The following is a 24,155-nucleotide window of genomic DNA, read 5'->3' on the forward strand; positions in this document are numbered from 1 at the left end:
TACCGGGGGCAAAGGGGAAAAAAAGGAGGAAAAAAAAAAGGGCGGGGGGGGGAATCAGGTTTAAAAGAGTGTCTTTAACTCCTATTGAAAGCTGGAGGATTGGGAAATATAGCTGGCATTGCGAGGGGCTTGGAGGGGCGTCGTGGGTGTTAAGCAGGCTGGGGCAGCGTTTGGGTTGGGAGGGTTTGGTGTCGTTATTAGCTGAAATACGTCTCGGTAATATTTGCTGACTGCGATAAATGAATTTCAAAATCTACCCCCTGTGTGTTTAGATGGTGGAAAATTGCAGCGTTGGCATCTTAGGGGTAAGTTTGCTCCGTTGTTACCAAATGCCAATAAAATAGAAAGCCTCTCTCCTCTCTCCCTCACCCCATCCCCCCTCTGCTCCCCAGTTTCCATCAGAAGTATCATGGAAAGGGGAAAAAAAAAAGGGAAAAAAAAATCAAGTTATTGAGGAGGGGGTGAGGTAGGGAACAGCCATCAGTTACTGACCATAAAGGTTCTGTTCTGGGTGTGATAAGCGACACAATACTTTTAGTTCGCAATCATCCCCGACCACATCTTGAACAAGTCCTCGGCGGGGGAGGAGGCAGGGAGGGGGCTGCGGGAGAGACACAAAAAGTCAATGTTATATATGAAAAACTATAATCATTTTAATTCAATATTGACACCTCAACATCTCGCTGTAATGCGGACGGGTCCAATCGAAACCTCTGGTTTATAGCAGTAGAGGAACGAACTCGTAAAATCCTAACGGCTTTTATGTAGTGCGGTATAAACAACAACAACATCCCCGGCTTTATGGCGTTTTATAGTTTGTTAAACAGTTTACAGCCTTTTTTGGGGCTATTACAAATGCAATTCCCTTCATGTGATAGTTAAACCTTTATCAATAATAAGGAAATTGATCATTAAAATGTTAAATATGACTACCTCGTTTGTTTTAAAATATGTTTAGGGTAAGAAGCTGTATGATTTGATAACTTGTATTAAAATACCAATTACATTTATAGGACCTTTTAAAACTGGTAGCAATTAAATCGTGTTCTTTTACAGTTTTCCAAAGCGACCCTGACATTTAAAAAGGCTAAAACTGCCTCGTTAAAATTTTGAAATTAACGACTGCGAGCGCTTCTCTTTAATTTTCCAACACTCCCCAAAAATCAATCTTTTGGGTGGTCTAGGTATGTGATTTGTTGTGAGGCGAGCGATATCTCATTAATGTAGGTAGTTAAACATATTTAATCCGTATATTCACCCCACCTCCTTCTCCCTTCTCCCTTCCCCTCTCGCTCCCTCTCTCTCTCTCTCTCTCTCTCTCGCTCTCTCTCTCTCTCGCTCCCTCTCCCTCTCTCGCTCCCCCTCGCTTGCTTTTCCTTCTTTATTCTCTCACACTCTTCCTTTCACAATCATGCAGTGCAGAGTCCGTGTGGAGTAAGGAGAAGCCAATAGGATGAGGTTTTGGTAATAGATGCAAATGATCATGAAAAGACACTGCAAAATATGAAACAACTCATTTGCGCTGAAGTAAATCACTGAAAACTGTTTATGAACTGGCATCTCTTCTTGGAAATGTAAAGCGAGAACTCTTTAAGTGGCGATTTTTTTTTTTTTTTTAGGGGTGGGGGGGAGGAAAGAATTCAATATCATGCAGGCTTAGAGTTTTGATTATATCCTCCTTTTATATTCCTGGAAATCACAAACTGTCGTTGCTTAGCATCTTAGCGCTTTCTTTTTTTGCTAATAGATTCCCGTGGTCTGGTTTGGTTGGCTTCTATTTTTTTAATTTTTTTTTTTTTAAATTCTTCCTCCTCCAAACAAATATTCTTATTTAAATTAAAATGAGCTCTTATTTTGTCAACTCACTCTTCTCCAAATACAAAACCGGGGACTCCTTGCGTCCCAATTACTATGACTGTGGGTTCGCTCAGGATCTTGGGGGCAGACCCACGGTGGTGTACGGACCCAGCACGGGGGGCACCTTCCAGCATCCGACCCAAATCCAGGAGTTTTACCACGGAGCATCCTCACTCTCCAGCTCCCCTTACCAACAGAATCCCTGCGCCGTGGCGTGCCATGGGGACCCCAGCAACTTCTATGGCTACGACCCCTTGCAAAGGCAGAGCCTCTTCAGCGCCCAGGAGTCGGACTTGGTGCAGTACACGGACTGCAAGCTTGCTGCCAGCGGCCTTGGAGAGGAGGCGGAGAGCTCGGAGCAGAGCCCTTCTCCGACCCAGCTTTTCCCCTGGATGCGACCGCAAGGTGAGGCGAGATGGAAAGGACAGCGAGGAGGCATTTCCTGAGCCCATAAAGTAGCCCTCTTGCTTTCTTTCTGCCCCTCTTGCTTGCTTGCTTTCTTTTGCTCCCTTTTTCTTCCCCAGTGACTGTATTTTACTGCTTTATGGGGGTAAACTTTTGCACTTGTAAATTGCTTTATAGTTTAATTACCCTGAAGGAGACCTTTTCTTCTGGGGGCTGAGCGAGCCGGGCTTTCTGTGGAAGGAAGCGTCCTTAAAGTTTATGGCACTTTTATAGCCTTAAAAAGCCCCTTCATTTTTGTTTTGCGTTTGATTTGGGATTTCGGTGGTGCTGCTTGTTCTCCCCGGGCTGCAGCTCTTTATTTTTTTACCCCGGGATCCCAAAGAGCCGGAGTCTGTTGTTGTTGTTGTGGTTCGGTTAATAATAAGTGTGCAAGTGCAGGCTTTAGCTGGGCTGCTCGGAGTGGGCTGGTGGGTGACCCCCCCGCTCCCCTTTCCCCTGCCACCATCACCCCTTTCCTTTATAACCATCTTCCCTTTGATAATATTCTACAGGAGCGTTTCCCTCTCCCTCTTTGCTTCCTGCCTTTGCTCCTGCGAGTCCTTTCTTCCTCCCCCCTCCCGCGCGTGTGTGTGTGTGTGTGTGTGTGTGTGTGTGTGTGTGAGTGAGCGTGTGTGAGCCTGTGTGTGCCTATTCCCGAGCCTGGTTTATGTATCTTTCAACCTCCTTCTCTTCTTCCCCTCTTCCACCCAACCTTTGCAATTCCCCAGCAGCCGCTGGACGGAGGAGGGGGAGGCAAACCTACAGCCGCTACCAGACGCTGGAACTGGAGAAGGAATTTCTATTTAATCCCTACCTGACCCGCAAACGGAGGATCGAGGTCTCTCATGCCCTGGGATTGACAGAAAGGCAGGTCAAAATCTGGTTCCAGAACAGGAGGATGAAATGGAAAAAGGAAAACAACAAAGACAAGTTTCCCAGCAGCAAATGCGAGCAGGAAGAACTGGAAAAACAGAAAATGGAAAGAGCCCAGGAGGTGGACGAGGAAGGGGAAGCACAGAAGGCGGACAAGAAATAAAAGGATTTTTAAGGACTGAAAGGCAAGCGCTGCTGGGGTGGAAGAGCCCCTGAGCCCCACGTTAATGGCAGTTAATGTAAGGGAGGGGTGGGAAAAAAACCAACAATGCATAGAAAAGAGAAAGGAAGAAAAAAAAAAAACAAAACCCAGAAACAACAAAACCCTTTTATTGCTGTAAAACAATATAGCTGTAAGCACCACTTTCCTGATTATCCTTTGATACAATGAACAGTATGCAAAAGTGATCGGGAGGTCTCTCCTGCCTTTTGCCAGTTATTAACTAGTGGTAGTGTAACGCAATAGCTTATGTAAAACATGACTGTGAAATTTTCTCTCTCTCTCTGTCCTTCTCTCTGTCTCTCTCTCTTCTTTCCTGGGGGGTGGGTTGGTTAACATAGCTTTCAATGCTATAGGAGTTACGTGAAATTACATTTGTGCACTTTTTTTTTTTTAATTTAATTTGCCACCTTTTTGTTGTGATTTATCTGTATGTACTGGAGGTAGCTATTGAAACAAACATCCCAACAACATGAAACTGCCTATTTATGCTATAGTTATCTCTCTCTTTCTCTCTCTTTCTCTCTTTGCTTTCTTTATTTCTGTTCTTTTATTTGGTTCGGGATTTTCTTTCTTTTTTTTTTCTTTTGTGTTTACAGTTTTTATGTGTCTCTTCCAAAAAAAAAAAAGGGGGAAAAAAAGAAAAAAAAAAAGAAAAGAAAAACGTTTTTCTCTCCTTTAGTTAGCATGCGCACAGTGAAGCAAGTTGTAAAGTGATCTTTAGGTTAACTGTGAAAAAGAATGTATACTGTATACGTGAATTACTTTATTGGGGGAACTAATGATATATTTTGTTGTTCTTTCATCACTTTGTTCTATTGTCTAAACCTGGAAGCGGCGGAAGAAAGTTACAATAAAGTTTACAAGCGAGAATTCCGTGACATCATTCTTTTACCCTGCTCCATTTCCTCCAGGACCACTTTGATAGAAAGGAAATAAAAGTCAATTGTGTCGGAGCTGCAGCCCTGGCCATCAAAGACTTCTTTGCCTGGAGAGATGCTGGCGGGCTGGATCGCTGCTGGGACGGGCGGAGGCAGGGGCTGGGGCCGGGGAGCTGCTGCCTGGGAGCCGTGGGGAAGGGGAGGGGGACGAGGCAACTGCGATGGCTTCTGCTCTTGTTGTTGTTTCTAACAGTTCCTGGGTTGTGACAGGTTGGGAGGCTGTGTGGAAATCCTTCCTGAAGGTAACGTGGTTTTGTTGTTTGTTGTTGTTGGATTGGGGGGGGGAGGGGGGGGGATTTTTTTTTCCCTCTTTCCTTTCTCTTTCCTTCTTTCTCCTTCTCTCCTCGGCCACCCCAACTGTCCCCGCAAGATGAACCCCTTGCTCTCCTGCTCTGGGTCCCCCTTCCTTTCCTTCCACTCAGCTGGCTGAGGTTACGGGGGGGTGGGGGGGGATGGGGGAGGAGGATGTCAGTCGCGCAGCTGAGCTGCTTTCTGCTCCTTTGCCTATGGAGCTGCCCTGCCATGGCAATCGAGGAGTGCGGGGACGCACACCCATCCCCTTGCAACATAACCTTGGGAAAGGAGAAACAGCACAAACCCTGGATGCACATCCACCATTGCCTGGGCTGCTTTTAGTGCCTGCAAGACTTTCTGCCTAACCCACCCCCCTTTAAGAAAAAAAAATCACATTTTGGAAGGTCTCTCTGCTTCCCCAGCAGAAAGCAAATCAGCCAGCTGGTAAGGTTTTCACTTCTAACTGCAATTGAGTCCTGCAGAACCGCTGACACGCTAAACAAGGGATCTGTACACTCGTTATTTTTCGCAACAAGAAAAGCAAATGCCAGCTCGATGCGGAGCTCAAAGCCTGTGGCACTGGAATAAATTACATATAGAGCTGAATGGCATTTGGGGGAAAAAAAAGACCCCTGAAACTATTAGGTATCAATGAGACATTTGTCTTTTTTTTTTTTTTTTTTTGGGGGGAGGGGGGTGGCCGAGGAGGGGGCGAGGGTCAGGGGGGGAGGGGAGGGAATTATGTACAGTCTTGTGAAAAAAAAAAGTACTTCGGAGCCGGGGAACTGGTGCGAAGGAGGGAATTTTAGCCGGGATCAATAAAGGGATAAATAGAGCTCCCTTCCTTTTCCTCCAGCAGAGAGAGACCGAGAGGGAGACGCTGGTTTATCAGCAACGTGCTTTTACCACCCCCCCTCCTCCCCTTTGCGCTTTCTCCCTCGGTCTGAGCTGAAAACTGATTACAGGTTGCTTATCGACTCCAGCACAATTTCACCCCTTCCAGCATAGATCTTGGAGGGTTTTATATCGCATCAATTATTTATCATATTTTATAAATCCAGCAGCACTACAATTTTTTGCCCCCGAGGAGGGAGCGGGCGGCGATTGGCGCCGCCGGAGCCACGTGCCCGCGCGTCACATGGGCCGGGAGGAAAAAGGGCTCCTTTTTGGTGTAAATCTGGACTCTAATTCCGTAATATATCACGGTACCTCGTAAAACCGACACTAAAACGTCCCGACCTACAAATCACCCGGCCAAATTATGAGTTCATTGTATTATGCGAATGCTTTATTTTCTAAATATCAAGCCGCAAGTTCGGTTTTCCCATCCGGAGTCTTTCCCGAGCAAACTTCTTGCGCTTTCGCCTCCAACACCCAGCGAGCGGGGTATGGGGCCGGATCCACGCCTCCCTTCGCCGCCTCCATGCCCGGGCTCTACTCCAGTGGCAGCGCCGTGCACCCCCAGCCCCCCAGCATGTATTCCTCCGGTTACGGCCTGGAGCCCGGCTCCTTCAACATGCACTGTTCCCCTTTCGAGCAAAACCTCTCCATGATGTGCCCGGGAGATGCTTCCAAGCAGAATTGCAGCAAAACGGACCAGAGGGACTCAGATTTGCAAAGCGACAGTAACTTCCGTATCTACCCCTGGATGAGGAGCACAGGTAAGCCCCAGCCGCTCTAAAGAAAGGAGCCCGGAGTGGGGGGTGGGTGGGGGGAGTGTAAATTATTTGATGGCGTGCGCGGGGGGTGGCTGAGGGGGAAGGGGGGGAAGGAGGGGGGAGGGGGGGTGGGGGGGAATTGTCCCCAACTCCTTTCATGACGTTTCACTGAAAACGCATCTTCAAAAGAGAGAGGGAGAGAGCGACCCCCACCCCCCCACCCCCCGCCATAAAGCCGTCCTTTTAGCTTTAAATATTTATTGGTGTTGCTGGGGCTGTGTATGTGCCATGCAAAAGGCAGTTTGTCTTGGAGGGGACAGACAGAGCTGCAGAAATAATGGCCAGCCCCTTCTTCTCCTATATTTACAGGATGGAGATTGTGCTACGCTCATGTAGATATAGATATAGATTCTGAAAGAAACTAATTATGGGAGGTGCTTGCAAGCTTGGTTTGTTTTCTGTTAGATTGCGAACCCTGCATTTGCCAGTCGCTCACCACAATGTCCCAGACACTGCAATTAAGCGTAGCGTGTTGCCATCAGAAACAGCAACACATCATTCCCTCTGCAATTAAAAGCCCCGCTCTCAAATCGGTGACACTCCGTCCGGAATCCGGATGGATGGATGGATGGATGGATGGATGGATGGATGGATGGATGGATAAAGAGGGGGAAGCATGTTTATCCGTGTGACCTCCTGAAAAACATCACCGCGGAGGAGTGCGGAGTGCTCCGCACGTTGGGAAAAGCTCTTTAGGGAACATGGGGTTCTCAGCGTTGTCCTACTGGAAAGGGGGGCTAGGTGTCCTCGGGACGCTACCTCGGCGTTGGGCAGCGCAGCTCCGCTGAAGGCCGCGCAGTGCTCCGCGCTAGCGGAGCGGGGCGCGGGGGACGCCCCGCGCCGGGACAAGCTGCCCCCACACATGTGTCTCAAACCCAACTCCGCTGGACGCCGGGTGGCCGCGCTGCCTTCAGTCACCAACGCGCTCTGTCTCAGGGTATTAATGTCAATTAACATTTAATAAACATCCATTTCCCTCGGGCGGGAACGGTCCCGGGGCGTCCCGGCTCCCCCGGGGCGTCCCCCCCCTGCACCGAGAGCACCGGCGCTGGGATGGGGTCTCCAGGGCCGAGCTCCCCCCGGCTCGGAGCAGCCCGGCCGTTGTCTGTGTGCACGCGTGGTGGTGTTTACACTCGTGTAATCCTGAGAAGGGGGGGAGAAAGGCGCTGCTGTCCCGGCTGGGAGCGCAGGGAAAGGCGTGAGCTCATTTTCCTGCCGCTCCGGCTTCGCCTCTGCCGTGCCAGATTGCAACTTGAGAGCATCCCTGCGAGCGAGCCTCCCTCCGCGGCCACATATTCGGAAAGGGTCTCGTTAGTAACCCTCGGGGGCGAGGGGAGTGCGGGCCAGCCCCCCTGCGAAGCAGAGAGGAAAAAGAAAACAGCAGAGCAGCCAATGTATAGCGACTTATAAAGGCAGGAGTTACCCTCACACTTATTTGGTGGTCAGTTCTTTCCATTACCTGCTCCATAATTCATTCACTTTTACAGTTGATTTATCAAAGACCAAATATTTCTGGTCGTAAACATTTCATCTCTGCTTTTATCTGACTTCAGATTTAAGAAGCCCCCCCTCGCTTACCCCCCTTTTAGCCTGTGACGCTGCGAGGATCAACATTACGGTTTGGAAACAGGGCAGACGCTCAGGGTCCTGAGCTCAAAAAAACCCACCCTCACCCCAAACCCCCACCGCCCTGGATGCTCTGGGAGCTGCTGAGCCTAAAACCAAAGAAACTGGACCTCGGTCGTAAAAGCGGGGTTCCCTCTCCCACCTCCCTCCCTCCCCCGGTGCTTCATGCCCACTGTGCGAACGCGCTTGTGGAATTTCATCAGCGAGCAGAGATAGAGTTGTCATCCCTATTCAGCAGCAGTTTATGGCTCTCCCCTCAGCGGATTTTACAACCCACATTCCACGACCTGCACATTTTTACTTTACAGCTAGCCTGGCTATTTTGCCTTCCTTTTTTTTTTTTCCTCTCCCCCCTCCCCTCCTTTTAATGACTGGATCTTTTCTTCTTTTAAAAAGAAAGAGAGAGGAGGGGGTAAAAAAAGGGGGGAAGAAGAAGAGGAGTCCGGTGGAATGTGTGGAGGAGAGGCCGAGGGCTGCTGTTCGCCATCCCTGCTGCTCTGGGAAAGAATACATTATCCTATAGATATACATAGCATTTACATAGAAAATAGAGTCAGGATCACAAACACCATATTGTAGAATTATTTCCAATCAGATTGCAGGAAATGTCGGGTGGAAGGGAGAATTAGGAGCTGGGCCCTTTCCAAACCCCGCTCGCAGGCAGCTGGAGGGTGGTGGAGAGCCTGGGGTAAGTGTCGAGACGCTTCTCATGTGCAGACACCCCCACAAAGCGCTGCCTGGGGGTAACAGCCCCCTTGTCTCAGCGTCAGAAGTCAGTGCTGTGCCCAAAACACCCCCTGAAATAATTAAGACCATCACACACCTTCCAAGCCGGCGCCCTGATGACAGCTTTAAGAGAGGACAAATAGTTGGATTTGTGTAGGTAGCAGATGCCTCTCTCGCTCGACAGTGTTTCTGGATTTGCCAACCCCCAGAAATTTCTGGGGTCTAAATGAAAACTGCAGCAGGAGCTCAGAGCCTGAGGGGTGCTACGAGGGCAGGAAACTTTCTGAAGTTTCTTGTTGGCTCGGAGACACGCACAGGAACACAAAAATAGCATCTCACGCTTTTCCGGGCTGAAGGGAAATTAAAGCTGGGGTGATTTGGTTGGGGGTGGGGGTGGGTGGGGGGGTTTGGGGGGAGAGCTGAGAACAGGGAGGTGGGCAAAGACTCCAGCCGAAGAAGTTGATCTTGCAACTAAAAAGAAGGGCTGTCCCAGGTTGGGGATATCCTCCGGGAATTTTGTCCTTCCCGTGGGACTGCAGTGGGTGAGCGCCTGCTAGGCAGCACCCAAAGAGAAAAACAAGAGGGCAAACCAAGCCAGCAGCCCCTAAAACATCCCCCCACGAAGCCCCAGTTAACCTAAATCTGCATTTATTTCCCAGGCACCGACAGAAAACGCGGGCGCCAGACCTACACCAGGTACCAGACCCTGGAGCTGGAGAAGGAGTTCCACTACAACCGGTACCTGACGAGGAGGAGACGCATCGAGATCGCCCACGCCTTGTGTCTCACGGAGAGACAGATCAAAATCTGGTTCCAGAACAGGCGCATGAAGTGGAAAAAAGAAAATAAAACTGCCTGCTCCGGCTCCAACAGCCAGGAAAAACCAGACGCGGAGGACGACGAGGAGGAATGAAAGGGGGCGAGGGATGGATGAGGGAAAGGTGGAAATCCACGCGAGAAGAAAATGGGGAAAAAACACACAGGAAAGGAAAAAAAAGAGAGAGAGAGAGAAGAGACTATATATTAAAATAGATAAATGATAAGTGCATAAATAATTAAAAACCCTAGAAATGATACATTGTGTTTCCTGACACTGAAAAAAAATACTACCTATATTAAAGTCTTTTTTTGTTTGTTTTGTTTTGTACAATAGAATGACTATCTACCTATTAAACGTGGCTTTAGAGTCAGAATAGACACATTTTTCTATGTGAGTCTTCCTCTAGTACCAGTAATTTGTAAATCTCCGTTTGTACTTCGCTGTGTACTTTTTGGTATGAAGTAACGTGGACGTGTTTAGCACCTTTAATTTAGAAAATGTGACCCCCCCCCCTTCCCGAAAGTCTGAATGCAAATTATACTTAGCGTATATAGTCCTGTACATAATATGAATGATTATCACGCCTTCTCCCTGTCAACCTCCGTGGTTCTTTTCTCCTTGCTATGCTCTTTCGTCTGTGTATATTTTTACCTGGATTTCTTCATTGTTCAAGTCTCTAAGGGGGAAAAAAAAGGGAAAAAAAAAGAGGAATTAATATTGTGCTACGTAAAATGTTGTATATCAAAGTAGCAAATTATTTAATGGCGACGCGTTGCTTTTTTTTTTATTATTATTCACCTTGTCTGTGATTATTATTCTTCGAAATAAAAAGGAAATCTCCAATAATCTACCCGCGCGTTGAGTCCCTTCCCCTTCTCTTATTAAAATGACAGACGGGTTTTTGGAATTGCTGTTTCTCGAATAAAATAATTATATTAAAAGATCCTTTTAGATTAATACATGGCCCGACCTATCATCCTGACTTTATATACATATATAATTTTATTTTGAGGCTAGCGTCTCCCTTCAAAATTTCTGTACCTTTTCAATAAATTGGTCCAATATATTAAGATATAATTGATATTCCGGGCTCTGGAAATGCGGGCTGCTCTCCTTTCTCTCTCTCCCTCCCTCTGTGATCGCGCTTAGGCTGTTACTGAGGTAGGCAAGAGCATAAAGGAGGAATGTAAAAAAGGCGGAATCAGCCCAAATAGTCTCTCTGCGCGTTGATTTAATTGTAATCTTCTTGTAACTAATTAGTACAAAACCTACCTATTTTACCGTGCCTTTAGAAAAGATATATATTATATATATAAATATATATATATATATATTTAATTTAGATTCTCCCTCCGCCCTTCAATTACTTTACTGCGGACTGGAACTCTTTCATTAGCACCAAATAATGTTTAGCATCAGAGCACGCATAAAATAAATTAAAGCAATTAAACGCAGGGAAAAAAAACCCCAACAATGCAAAACAAAAGGCGAGTAAATTTAAGCACTTGCGCGGGGGAGCATCCTCCGCCGCCCTCTTTCCCCCCTCCCGCCCCTGTTTATTTACATTGCCAGGCTGCGCAGTAAAGCCGCGGATTCCTCCCGCGGAGGCTCCACGTAATTTGCTCTGGAAATGCGTCGCGCAAGATGCACGGGGTGGGAAAGGGGGAAAAAAAAAAGGGATTTGGGAGGACTTGGCGATGGCAGCTTTCCACCTTCTCCCCTTCCTTCCCTCTCTGTCTCCCTGCTTTTTCACCACCCACCACCATAGATGACTTCATGTCGTAAGCGAAGGCGCGCAAGGGCATCCTTTAGCAGGTTTTAGGGAAAATAAGGCGCCACGTCAAGCATCTGCGCGCCCACATCTATAATACAGATTTGCAGGATATGCTGCATATACTAATTATGGGGAGCCCATTAATAAAAGCAGCGGCTATTATGGCTCTTGTACACTGAAATTCACGCTTAGGGAAGGGGAAAGAGAGGGAAATCTTCCTTCTTTCTTGGTGAAATCCCTTGGTGCAATCTCCTTGCAGGAGCGCTCAGCGCGGAGCGGGGATGGAAGGAGGAGGCGGGGGGGGGGGAGGGAAAAAAGAGGAAAAAAAAGGCAAAAAGGAGCCGTTCCAGAAATTTCCCCCCCACCGTTTCTGGACCGCAGTGGCCCGACTGGCTGCCCTCCCTGGCAGGGAGCTCGTGGTTCGGGGGGCAAGAAGGAATTGAGGAGAATTCCATGAAATAAAAAGGCAAAGCGAGACACCCCGACGCTTTAATCTGTTAAAGCCAGGGCAGCGGTGTACGGGTGGGGAGACCCACCTTGCCGGAGAGCATCCCCCTCAACGCTATAGCGGGGACTGTGGGGGGGGATCCGGGCGGGGTCCCTGCGGCTCCTTGGGGGTGTTTGGTCGTGGGGAGCCCGGTAGACACGAACCCCGGCCGCTCGGCTCTGCCCAAGGCATGGGCACCCCGGCCACGCTTTTATTGCCTTTATTTGCCTCTTCTTTTTTTTCTTCTTCTTTTTTTTTTTTTCCTCCCCCCACTCCCTGAAATCTCTTAATTGCCCCTTTCAACAGAAAGGATCCCAATTGCTTTAAAAAAAAAAAGAAGAGAGAGAGAGAAACATCAAAAATCCCACCCGAACCCCACTGTTTTACTGTGCCTTTCCCCATTTAAAAGCCAACCCCAACCCTTAGCTCTTTATTCAGGGGGGTTTGGGGGGGCTATTATTGTTCATAGCCTAACGTGTGAGGCGTTATTCGATTATTTCTCTCCAACCCCCCCCGCCCCCTTAACACCCCCCCACTTGCAACCAAGGAAGGGGGAAAAAATCTCCCTGAACCCGCTTTCATATTCTTTTATTTTTGTTTTAAAAAAAAGATGGCGGCTAAGAAAAAGACTGCTGTTAAACCGGTCATGAAGAAATGCAATAAATTCCTTGTTGTTTTATGAAAATTTACAACTTTGTGATAGAACTTTATGAGTGGCTGGGTTCTGGGATTGGCCAGAGCCGGTCATGTGGACTGCTAACCGTGAACATGAACTTTTTATTATTTCCCATGTGGTTATATTGCACCATTCTTCTGTCCGCTGCACCTTGGGTCGGATCAGTGTCCTCTATAGGGCTCTCGCCTCTTTACATTTTTTTACTTTTGTGTATAAGCTCGATAGGGCTAAAACAGGGGAGAGGGGAGGGAGAGGGGGGGGGACGCCTACACACACATCCACACGCACACACACAGACACCCACCTCCTCGCGCACACACACACGTAGGGAAAAAGAGTTCTATGATTTTTTTTTTAATTATTATTAATATTTTTTTAATAATTTTTAAATTCCTCTCTTAATTTGCCTGCTGATTTGGAAGCTCAGTAGTAATGGAGGGGCAGAGGAGATTCGGGACCCGGTGGAGGCTATCATTTTTCAAAGAGAGAAGTTACTCCATTTTCTATGCAAATGACAGAAATGCAAGAAGCTCTCACAAGTCAGAGAGGCAATCGACGGCTATCAGGTTGGGACAATATTTGTCAGCTAACAGATAAGCAAACGCTGTCTCTCCCTCCTTATATATTTTACTTATACCACAGAAATGGACGTCAAAAGGTAAGGGAATAATATCTGTTTCTCTTAATTTAACGTGGGGTTTTTTTTCTTTGAAAATGCATTTGTCAAGCTGCTTTTTCTATTCCATTCCCCCTCTTCCTTCTACTCAAAGGGTGGTGGTGGGGGGATAGAAAGAAAAGGGTGGGGTGATGAAGAAGTGTGGCACTGGAAGAAATCAGAGGTGGTGGAAATGTGTTTAAGTGACAATTTTTCTGGAAAAAGTGTAACGTAAAGGTGAGAAAAAGATAGGAAATGAGAAAGAAGAATGGGGGGAAAGGTAAAGAGATTGAGAGAAGGAAAGAAAGAGAGGGATTAAATAGAAAAAAACTAAGAAAACGGGAAAGTAAAAGAAACAGAAGGAGGAAATAAGAAAGGATATGAGAAAGAAAAATAAAATATCGGGTAAGAAGGAAAAATAAAGCCTGTATGGTCACCTGGAGATAGTAGACTTGGAATGAAGGATTTTGCAGTAGCTCGGTGATGGAGGCTTTTAGATACTGCCTTTAAAAAAATACCAAACCCCTTTGTGGGTAGTTGTCGTGTTTTATTCCCCCCACCCACCCTCCCCCCACTTCGCAGAATCTCTTGCCAGTTTGCCTGTCTTCAGGCGAGCCCAGTAATTTGGCGAAGTTTGTGTGGAAGCCAGTTGGGTTTTGCGTTGCTCTCCAGGGTCATTATTATGTGGGTGGTTTCTTCGCAGAGGGCAGATCGCGGCGGTCCTCGGAAATAAGGTTCTGGAAATTAGTTTCCAAAAAAAAAAGGGGGGGGGGGGGGGGGGAGAGAAGAAAAGAAAAGGGGGAAAAAAAAAAAAAAGATGAGAATGAAGCCAAGGCAGAGCGCAGAGCTCTCATTGTCATTTTTTCCCCCCCTCGTGAAACTCCCAAATGAAGCTGACGTTGCGATGCAATAAACCTCCTTGTATTTAATTGCGTTCTGCAGTGTTAACGGGGCTTTACGGCTTTCCCGACCCTAACACCGCCTTGGGTTTCAGCCCCACGGTGTGTGGAGCTTTTTCCACACCAGGTTATGTGCAAAGCTCCCTCTCCCCCCCCCTTTTTTTTTTCCCCGCCTCAATACCCTAACCGCTTGCCTTCGGGTTTAGGAAGGGATTTGTCCGAGGATGCCCCTTATTTTCAATGTGGTGGTTGCTTTTGCTTGTGGGTTTATTTTTTTCCTCCAAGATTTCAAGGGCGGGGGGCGGAGAATGTGAAATATAGTGCTAATTGCTACTGTTACGAGGTGATTTTTAAATAAGATAATGTGAGAGCATGTGTGTGTGAAGCCAGATTGAGTAAGAAGAGATTCATTACTTAAGCATAAACCTTTTTATGACGTGACGATTTATCTCATAAACTGACTGTGCCTGAATATTGTGCGGACAAGAGTAAATGATCGCAAGCAGTGGAAATAATAAACAGAAAGTCATTTTAAAAAGCTATTTCTTCCCGTACCTGTTACATTTTTCATAAATCATGGGGGAAAAAAAATTAATGCCGGTTCAAACGCCTGATCTCCCTTTTCTCTGAGTCTCTCCGTGCTTGGTCGGGTTTTTCTTTATATATAATTTTAATGTTTTGTAAGGAAAAATATGGAAAATTTTAATTTAATTTAGAAACCTTACTCCAAAACCCTTCCATGGCGATTCTTCCACATCCTGCGTGGGCAACCACTTGTGGAAACCACGCACTTGGGTGCGGGCAGGTCTTTTTAACCATTTCATCCCGATCCGGCGTGACATGACCGAGAAACCTCCGTGCACCCCCGGTGTGTGTGTGTGGGGGGGGGGGAGTAGGGGTGGCTGGGGTCCGCGCTGCTCCCGCCTGGGGTCTCCTCCCGGTATTCTCCCCGGCTTTTTTTATTTAAGAAAATAAAATAAAACGGCATAAAGCGAAGGGCAGCTCCCCCAGCGCAGCCCCCACCCCCCCGCCGCGCCGTCCCCCCGGTGCCGCCGCCGCCGCGCTGCGGGGCTCGCCCATTCCCCGCCGTCTGCTGCCATCTACCGTCGGCGGCGGCGGCCGGCGGCTCCCGGGGGGCTCCCCGCAGCCGGTGCCCCGGCGGGGGGGCCCTGCCCCGGCTGTCCTCCCTTCTCCTCGGCCGGGCGGCGGTGCCAGGGACCGCAGCTCCCCCGGCAAAGCCCGGTCCCGCTCTCGGCTGCGCTTCACCCTTCGGGCCTGGTGCGCTGCTGCGAATTGCGAACCGGTGGCTGCGCTTCCAGCTCTGCGCCCGCCCTTAAAACCCACCGAATACACGTCTCCAGAGGATGCACTCGCACATGTATGTGCGCTCGCATGTGAGCTACGGGCACCCTATATGCGTGTGTCGGTCTATACATCCCCCCCACACACACGTCCCCTTCCCGACCTGTGCTGATGCGCCTGTAAAGCTGTAGCCTGTTCCGTGCCATGTGTGTCCAAACCTGAACATGCGCCCACACAGAGCAGCTCCCATCTCCCTACACGCACACACATGGGAGATGAAAGGTCGGGTTGCTGAGCGTGAACACCGCGGAGATGTTGTAAAACGCGGTGCTGTAATGACGTACGAGGCGAAGGGGATCTCAGCTCATCAGAAAAGGCAGAGAGGGTCTTTTATTTATTTATTGCTCCGAGTGGTCATTTCGGTGGGGTCTGGAAAAGATATGTCAAGTCGTGTACACAGAATTGAGGTGGTTGCTGGGGAAGGAGCAGGGAGTAAAGGCAGACGACGAATCACTTTTAAGTTACTGTAGGCTTTGAAGGGACAATGCGTGTCTGTTATTTTAAAAGGTTTCTCTCTCGCCCTCCCTCCCTCTCGCTTTCTCCCTCTCGTTTTCTCCTTCTACCACACAGTTTCCTGGCAACTGTTTACGTCTAGACTAGGGACATTTGCTAGAAGAAAGTGAGATGCCCAGGGACTATGTTTAAAAAAAAAAGGGGGGGGGGGGGGGGGGAAGTTTCTCTCCTTTGACCAGCAACAGCCGTGATTAACTTGTTCCACGCTGCAATTCCCAACACCCCCCAGCCTTCCGCATTACATGATCCGTCTCGCCTTTTCCTCTCCTTCTCCCTGCTTTCCCAATATCATTTGGTCAGCTACCCCTCGCCACCCCCCTTTCCCCCCTTCCCAGCGCTTGCTTTCGCGGAAATACTTCGGTCTGGATGCATTTTGACTCCCCAACGTCCCTCTCTCCCCCTGCCACCCCTTCCCCCCCCCTCCCTTTTTTTTTTTGTTAATAATTAGCTGCACTCTTTAATGGAACAATGGTAGATTATTATTGCTTCTTTTCAAAGATCCCATTAACAAGGTTATTACGCACTGCACGGGAAGTCAGGTAAATTAAACTTAAATTGCTGGAAATTAAGTTTCAGGCGGTTATGCGCGGGGAGATCTGGTATTTTTTAACGCCTTCAGGGGTCATTGTTTTAAATATTCCAACCCTGGAACTCTACATGGCTCCGTCACTTGGGTTTGGGTGGTTTGGGTGGTTTGGGTTTGGCTTTTTTTTCTGTTGGATGTGATTTTGGATGTGCATGAGCATTACAGGGGAGGTTTCTGTGCTGCCAATGGCTTTCTATGTCTGACTCCAGGAACAAGGGTTTTTTTCAAGTGTTCTCGTGATGTTGGCTTGACTTTATGGCTGCAATAAGTCCCTCGGTAGGGAAACCCCCGCTGTGTTCTCACTTCAGAAGGATCGGGAATTCCAGCTCCACATGAAAAAAAGAGAGTTTCATTTTTTATTGGAACCAACTGCACTGAACTTTCTACCAAGTTCTTAGCGGGTTTTGCTTCCACACAAGCAATGCTCTGTTCTGTTTGCGCTTTGAAATATTTGGGTGTTGTTTTAATCCCCTCATCTATCTGCCTGGCTCTGCTTGCTGGGGTTGGCGTTTACTGGCCAGAAAAGCAAAGCGACAAAAAGCGGGACCTTGCTGGGCAGAGACCTGGGGTTGTACATACTGTAAATACTTCTCTTTATCTGTATTTATACCCTGCCACTTGAGTGATGTCTGTCAGGAGGGGAAAGCCGCTTTCCCAGCGCAGTGAAACGTGTTATATCCCACCTTCTGCTGCCTCCCGCAACTTCCCCGCTTTATTGCTCCTTCTTAGCAGCCCCCGCGCCTGGTTTTTGAAGGAGATGAGGCCAAAAAGACTGAATAAAGATGTGCCCGTCGGTGTCCTCAAAAGACAGGTCGAACTTAAGGGCTTACTGTATAAGCTGGCTTCTGCAGGCGGTTATTGCTGTGTGGCTGTGTCCCTCCCGGCTGGGCTGGCGCTAGAGGCGTCCAAAGAAAATATATTCGCAAAATCGCTCTCAGATTTACCTTCGGACTCCAGCGGGGAAGGCAGGAGAGCGTCTGTTAAACAGCTACACTAATAACCCTACGTTCTATCTTTTTTTTTTTTTCAACCCCCCCCACTTACTTTTGTAATTTTCCTAAGGCTATTGACCTGGGAACAGAAACCACCCCTGCGCTCAACATTCCCTTCCCTGGGATCTGGTGCGGTTTAAGACCTCTGCTCATATTTACACGTATTATAGGTGGCAAATCAATTAGACCGCGGGCCTGACCCTCCGGAACATGAAAACTATGACAGGCTTTGGTTGATTATTCTCCCCCAACCGCCCCCCCGCACCCCTCCCCCATTAAGAACCAAGTTTTCTCATTTTCTTTTCCTCCCCAAATAACCATCTATAGGCTCATCCTTCCTTTAAGAGGCAAGACCTATTATTTTTATATCTATAGCGCGTCTAAAATGACAGCAATAAGCAATTAGCAAGCGGCCAGCTTCAATTAGTGTATTTTTATTTTCTTTGGAAATGTCGACTATCGAACGACGTGAAAAGCCCGGTTTAGCCAGGAAGGGATTAGGATGAGCCGTACTTTAATACGCTCAAACTCGAGGGGAGGGGGATTATTTTTTCCCCAAAAAACTATTTCGAGGGATTTATTTGCTGAGCAATCACGAGAAGTGAGAGAAAACATCAGGGCAAACATTTTCAGCAGATGTACTCACGCACTGAATTATCAGGACATCCCATTCCTTAGCCCAAAAATTTGCATGCGGAGCTGATCATGCCAGATAATCGCTGGTTTTGCAGAGCTACAAATATTGCGTAACTCTCTAATCAGATGTATGAGCTGTTCGGCTCTCGCAAAGCAGTTAACTTCAGGCTCTCATCCCAGCCTTTTTTTTTTCTCTCTCTAGTCATCGTTCCCTTTCAATCTCACTTTTTTTTTTCCTTGCATGCCAATAAAGCAGATCTACGTAAGTTTGGGTCCATTCCATACACAAAGGGAAACTCTGCAAGAACAAATATAAGAGATATCAGTCAAAGAGGGGGTGGAGGATGGAAAACTACTTCCTTTGCATGTTATTTCCTTGAATTATAAGGATTACGTTTCAGTCGAAATGTTCATTGCAGCCGTGGCATGAAACAATCTTGGCTTTGCTGCTGTAAACACGATGTTTAAAATAAATTAGCTCGTAATAAGATACCGGTTTCGTAGATACTTAGAGCTCCGTCAGAGAAAGCCGCATTGGCAGCTCTACAGACACCATGTAATATATGTAATTCTAGATTTGTAGCACACACATTCACAGATTCAAGTACAGGGGAGTGTGTATTATAAGGCGTGTCATTTCATTGCATATAATATCCGACAGACAGATGGCTACAAACTCGGACAGGAAACAAATCCTTGATAAAACGCGAATGACCGAGGGACAGTCCTAGGATTAATTTAGGGCGGTTTTTGGTGGGGTTTTTTGGTGTTGATTTTTTTTTCTTTCTCCTGTGAGATTGTTCTGATTTTCCCATTGGAAAAAAAAAAAAAACCAAACCAACCCAACACCCAACAAAACACACACCCCTCCCCCTCAAAAAAAGAGGAGACGGCGGTCAGAGCTCCAGCTCTACCTTGAGCAGAAAGGGGAGGATGCACCAGGTAGAGCTGAGCACATCTCTAGCGAGGAAACCCGGATAAAACCCGAGAGGCAAACCCCAAAGCAAAGTGCAGCTTTTAGGCTGACCGGGAATTGCTGGAGACTTTCGGAATGATCTTTTCCAGCCTTTTGACTTTGCAAAAATAGGTATTTTTGCAGTGGGGACGGGCTCAAGGGGAGGAGGGGGGGGGGGGGGGCGGGGGGAGATGCAAACCCGTGGGGTCTCTGCGCACCTCCAAGGCTGCAGCCCCATCACATCACCAGCCTTCTTCCCCATAAAAACAACAAAAAAACCCACACTACCAACAAAATCGCGATCGGTAACAATCAATAAACTCAGCTTTTGACCGTAACCCAAGGTTTCCTTTTAGCCATAAAAGGTCGGGCATAGATTTGGTATTAACAAAAAAACGCAAGAGGGCACAATGCGGTACCGGACTCCGGAGAAGATCGGGATTTAGCAAGGGATAAAGGAAATAGTTCGATTTTCCATTTATCTTCTGAACACGGAGCTTTTGCGAGGAAAAAAAAAAAAAATAAAGGAAGGGGGAAAAAAAAAGCAATATATGAAAAGCGAAGGTTTGGTTCAAGGAGCGCAGCTTTGCTGAGCAGGGAATGCTAATCTATGGTAATTAGATAAACACGAAGCGAAATAAGTTGTCAAAACCGATTTCTTGTCCCATAGCAAATGCAAGTTAATCAACCCGCCGGGATCTTCTCCTCGCAAAGTTCAGACACAGACACAAAACTTTTTTCCCCCTTTTTTTTTTTTCCTTTTCTTTCTCTCCCCCCCTCCTCCTCCTTTACCACAGCAAAGTACCCAGACATTTCAGGGCGATTTGCAAACACCAGGGGTTAAAGTTTTGCGAACGTGAATAATTAACTTCCCCCCCACCCCACCCCACTTACAACCGGTATTTGTATACGTTACATGTGTGTAAATATATATATAGGCGCGCACACCGCCATCCGTGCAGACGGGCTCTCGCACACCCCCGCGCTGAGCTCCGGGGGAGGGGAGGGGGGGCTGGGGGGGGAACACGTTTATTTATTTATGAAGCTCCGAGCGCGCCGGGAATGTTTCTTTCGGCAGATATTATATATTTGGTTAAGGGGGTGCATTTCTGTTGTTTAAAAGGGAGGGAAAAGGGGGTGGATGGTTTGTTCTTGGGGTCCCTGGTGCAATCTCAGCTCCTCATGGGTGCTATTTTGCAACCTCAGGCGCCTGCTATTGGTCAGCCCATGATCAGATGGTTGTATTTCCTTGTGTCCCTCGCTGGCACCACGCCATCTCCCTTCAGCTAAAACCCAATCTCCGATATACTACTAATAGCTAAACCACTTGGACTATAAAACACAACAAATCATAAAGCCGGGAAAGGACGGCAGGCTCCTTCCAATGAGTTCTTATTTTGTCAACTCGACCTTCCCGGTGAGTCTGGCGGCGGGGCAGGAGCCCTTCCTGGGACAGATCCCGCTATATCCCTCGGGCTATGCGGATCCTTTGAGGCACTACCCCACCACCTATGGAGCCACGGGCGTCCAGGAGAAGGGCTATACCTCTTCTCCTTACTACCAGCAAAGCAACGGAGCCTACAGCCGCAGCTCCGCCTGTGACTATGGGGCCGGCGGGTTTTTCAGGGAGAAGGACCCAGCGTGCGCCCCCCCCAACCTGGACGAGGTGCCCTTCGCCCCCGAGCCGCGCAAGTCGGACTGCGCGCAGAGCAAAACTGTGTTCGGAGAGAGCGAGGAGCAAAAGTGTTCCGCCCCGGTTTACCCCTGGATGCAGCGGATGAACTCTTGCAATAGTGAGTTTACTCTTTTACAGAAATAAATACATCAATCTCCTCCCCCCCTTTCTTATTTGTTACCGCCAGAGAGAGAGAGAGCGAGCGAGCGAGGGAAGCAGGAATAAGGTTCACTTTAGAGCCCAAACTTCCAGCGGGGAAGTTAGGCGACACGAGAGGCTCCAACTTGCTCCTGACACGCACCAAAACTTCACGCCGCTGAAGTATTTTCTCCCAACGCCCCTCCAGCTAAAAAACTTTCCCTTGTTTTTCAACCCAAAATACAGGGTTTCTCCTTCCCACTCTCCCCCACCCCCCCCCACCCTCCAAACTTCCCCCCCCCCCCTCCCGGGTTGTTTGGGGTATTTTTTTTTTTCTCCCACATTCCAGTTTGCGTGTCACTCAGCTACAACCATTTGTCTCTGTCTTTCCCCCACACGCGCAGGGAGATATCTTTTCTAAATCAGATCTGGATGACTTTACACACGCACCGGACCCACACCCCCACGCAGCTCCCTCTCTCGCTGGCTGCCCGATCTGGAGTTAAATAATAGAAAAGTGTTTAAATATTTGAAAGGAGAGGGGCTACATTTTTAATGAAACTCGCACGTAATGAAAAGTCTGCCTGGGGAGAATTTTTTTCCCCCTGGTGATATATGACTTCTTTAAGTGCTGTTTCCTCAATCAGAATAAAAAAAAAAGGGGGGGGGGGAGAGAGAGAGAGAAAGAAAAATAATAGAGGCTCACCACCCTCCTTCCCATGTTTAGATGCATTTGTTGCCTTTTAAGTTCCAAATTGATGTCCATTAGCGCAGGGACATAAAGTGTTGTGTCCTCTTTAATGTAGAGTTTGGGCAGATCGATTCACTTCATTATTGCTTAAATGCTCAGATCTATTACAGTTGCCGGTAGGGTGGAAAATAGCGAGGGCGGGCGGGGGTGGGGGTGGGGGGGGTGTGAGGTGTGTGGGGGGAGAACACCTTGCGATTTTTCATCCCGGAATAAGATAGATCTTGCCCTGTCTCCCCAGCCCTGCCTGCAGTCTGGCAAGTTCACCATTAACCCTGCTGCCCGGCTGCCTGCAGCGCGGATGCGGCTCCTCCGCGGGTGCGGCCCGGCCAGGGAGTCTCCCTGCGCTCGCGGAAGGGTTCACCGCGATGAGGTTTATTTTTGGGTCGGCCAAAGCCTTTGGAAGGCAGAGGAGCGGGCACACGTCCCTCCGCACACAGCCGCGGTGCAGGGCGTAGCATCCCCGCTGATTATTTAGCATCTCCGCTGATCCACTAAACCTCAGGGCTCGCCCCTCTTTTGCCTTCCTATTTTTTTCCTCCACCCCTCTCCCTCCACCTCCCCCTTATTTTTTCCCCTGTTTTTTCCTATTTTTTCCTTTATTTTCTTTTTTATTTTATTTTTTGCGGGTGTCACAGGTTCCTCCTTCGGGCCCAGCGGCCGCAGAGGCCGCCAGACCTACACCCGCTACCAGACGCTGGAGCTGGAGAAGGAATTTCACTTCAACCGCTACCTGACCCGGCGCCGGAGGATCGAGATCGCCCATTCCCTCTGCCTGACGGAGCGGCAGATCAAAATCTGGTTCCAGAACCGCAGGATGAAGTGGAAAAAAGAGAATAAATTGCTCAACTCCTCGCAACTGAGCGCGGAGGAGGAGGAGGAGAAAACGGCGGAGTGAAAGTAGTATTTAAACCACACACAAACCAACAAAAAAACCCAACAACCAACAACAAAATTATAGGGAGAAGGAGGGAGGGAGTGTGTGTGTGTGAGAGCCGAGAGGATGAGGGGGGTGTGGGCTGGCTGCGAGGACAGGGATAACCTGCACATTGGTGGGACAAGCCCTCTGCAGCAGCGGCAACAGCCAGAAAGTTTGGGCCACCAATGCCCTGGACTCGTGTTCCCAGTGATCTGTCGTGTCCACAACCACAACGTCAACAACAAAAATAATATTCAGGCTTCTAGTTGCGTTTTGAAATGATTTTTTCCCCCTTCCTAGACCTCCCTCCCCTCCCAGCCCATCCCCCCCGAAATGAAAAATAGTAATAATAAAAAAGTGGAGAGAGAGAGAGAGTGAGAGAGAGAGAGAGAGAGAGGAGGAAAAGGAAGAAAGAAAGAAAAAAGGAAAAAAAAGAGGACTCCTACCCGTGTTTCTACCCTTGGTGTCACTGTTAGTAATCTGCTAACTCTTGTATTTAATGGAAGTGCTGCAATATATGTCATTTGGGGTGTTTATTGTCTTAATTTTGTAAAAATGTTTCATGCACGGTTGACATAGATTTTTTTTTCTCCTTTGGTAAATTAATCAAGCCCTGGGGTCTTTGTAATTAGGTCTGGGTATTTTTTTTGTTGTTTATTTTATTTTTTTAAAAAAGGAAAATCTACTGAAAGAACGAGTACTACCTAAAAGGATGCAAAAGCAACAACAACAAAGTTATATTTTATTAATTTTTTTTTTACGTGTTGTGTTTGAAGTTTGTCTTAGGTATGAACATGGAATTCTCTAATAAAAACAAAGTCTTCGATCTCACGCACACCACCCTGTCATTATTATTATCATTATTATTATTATCTTTCCCTTTTCCAGGGGAACTTGCCATTCTTAAGGAGCAGAGGGTTGTAAAGAAAGCCTTGCTTCTCTCTGTATGACACTGTCTTCTAATCTGCAAGGACAAGCAACTCCAAGCACACGGAAGTTACAGTGGAGAGATAAATCTGGTTTTCCCTCTTTTTGTCTAATCTTAAATGGAAGACCTTTCACCAATAGTATTTCCTCGCTGACATTCTGCTTTAGTATCGCTCTTTTTTATTGTTACAGTACAAAGAGTTATGACGAAACGCTCTCCATATACATAATAAATCAAGGAAACAGGCAAAAATATGCTCTCATTTATCTACCAAAGATACCTAACATTTGCCTAGCATCTTTCAAACATCTGGCCCCTTACTTCATATCCCCAAATCAAAGTGAAGTGTATTGCAAGAAAGTCCAGATTTCAAGGGAATTTGCCCTGTGAAACGAGGAGCTTCCAGCTCCAGGAATAAAGCCTCCATTTAAGGGAGGGGGAAAAAAAAAAGAGGTGGAAAAATCTATACTAAGTCTAACGAGCTCTTTTAAAAGAGTAGATTTTTATTTTCACTTGAAAGCGTTTTCAATGGCTCCTTTTGGGAGGCTGCCTTTGCCAGGCATGGGATGGGGAACGTTTCTGCTCTGTACCAAAGAGGAATCTCCTGCATGCAAATAGGAAACTTTTCCTGGGGTTTGGGAATTAAACGAAAGGAAGTGGCTTTTTTTTCTGCTGGGGATTTTAGGACTGGAG

General features: G+C 47.7%; 3 protein-coding genes across 4 annotated transcripts; all 3 read left to right on the forward strand.

Annotated features, from left to right (window-relative positions):
- Nucleotides 1-1,841: 1,841 nt before the first annotated feature.
- HOXB8 (homeobox B8) lies at nucleotides 1,842-3,337 on the forward strand (the record flags this gene model as incomplete). Of its 2 annotated transcripts, none has more annotated exons than XM_084275557.1 (2): nucleotides 1,842-2,262; nucleotides 3,030-3,337. In XM_084275557.1, 2 exons carry the CDS (start codon nucleotides 1,842-1,844, stop codon nucleotides 3,335-3,337), a joined length of 729 nt encoding a protein of 242 aa, XP_084131683.1. The 2 variants fall into 2 exon arrangements, with proteins under 2 accessions (XP_084131683.1, XP_084131684.1); XM_084275558.1 differs by having other exon boundaries at nucleotides 3,033-3,337.
- A 2,523-nt stretch (nucleotides 3,338-5,860) lies between these two features.
- On the forward strand, nucleotides 5,861-9,885 carry HOXB7 (homeobox B7). Its single transcript, XM_084275451.1, has 2 exons — nucleotides 5,861-6,290; nucleotides 9,359-9,885. The coding sequence occupies exons 1-2, from the start codon at nucleotides 5,891-5,893 to the stop codon at nucleotides 9,610-9,612; spliced, it is 654 nt and encodes a 217-aa protein (XP_084131577.1). The 5' UTR covers nucleotides 5,861-5,890; the 3' UTR covers nucleotides 9,613-9,885.
- A 10,308-nt stretch (nucleotides 9,886-20,193) lies between these two features.
- HOXB6 (homeobox B6) lies at nucleotides 20,194-23,369 on the forward strand. The gene is made up of 2 exons (XM_084275606.1): nucleotides 20,194-20,847; nucleotides 22,254-23,369. The coding sequence occupies exons 1-2, from the start codon at nucleotides 20,439-20,441 to the stop codon at nucleotides 22,511-22,513; spliced, it is 669 nt and encodes a 222-aa protein (XP_084131732.1). The 5' UTR covers nucleotides 20,194-20,438; the 3' UTR covers nucleotides 22,514-23,369.
- The last annotated feature ends 786 nt before the right edge of the window (nucleotides 23,370-24,155 follow it).

The sequence above is a fragment of the Gallinula chloropus genome (assembly GCF_964237585.1).
Source record: "Gallinula chloropus genome assembly, chromosome: 26".
Taxonomy (NCBI): domain Eukaryota; kingdom Metazoa; phylum Chordata; class Aves; order Gruiformes; family Rallidae; genus Gallinula; species Gallinula chloropus.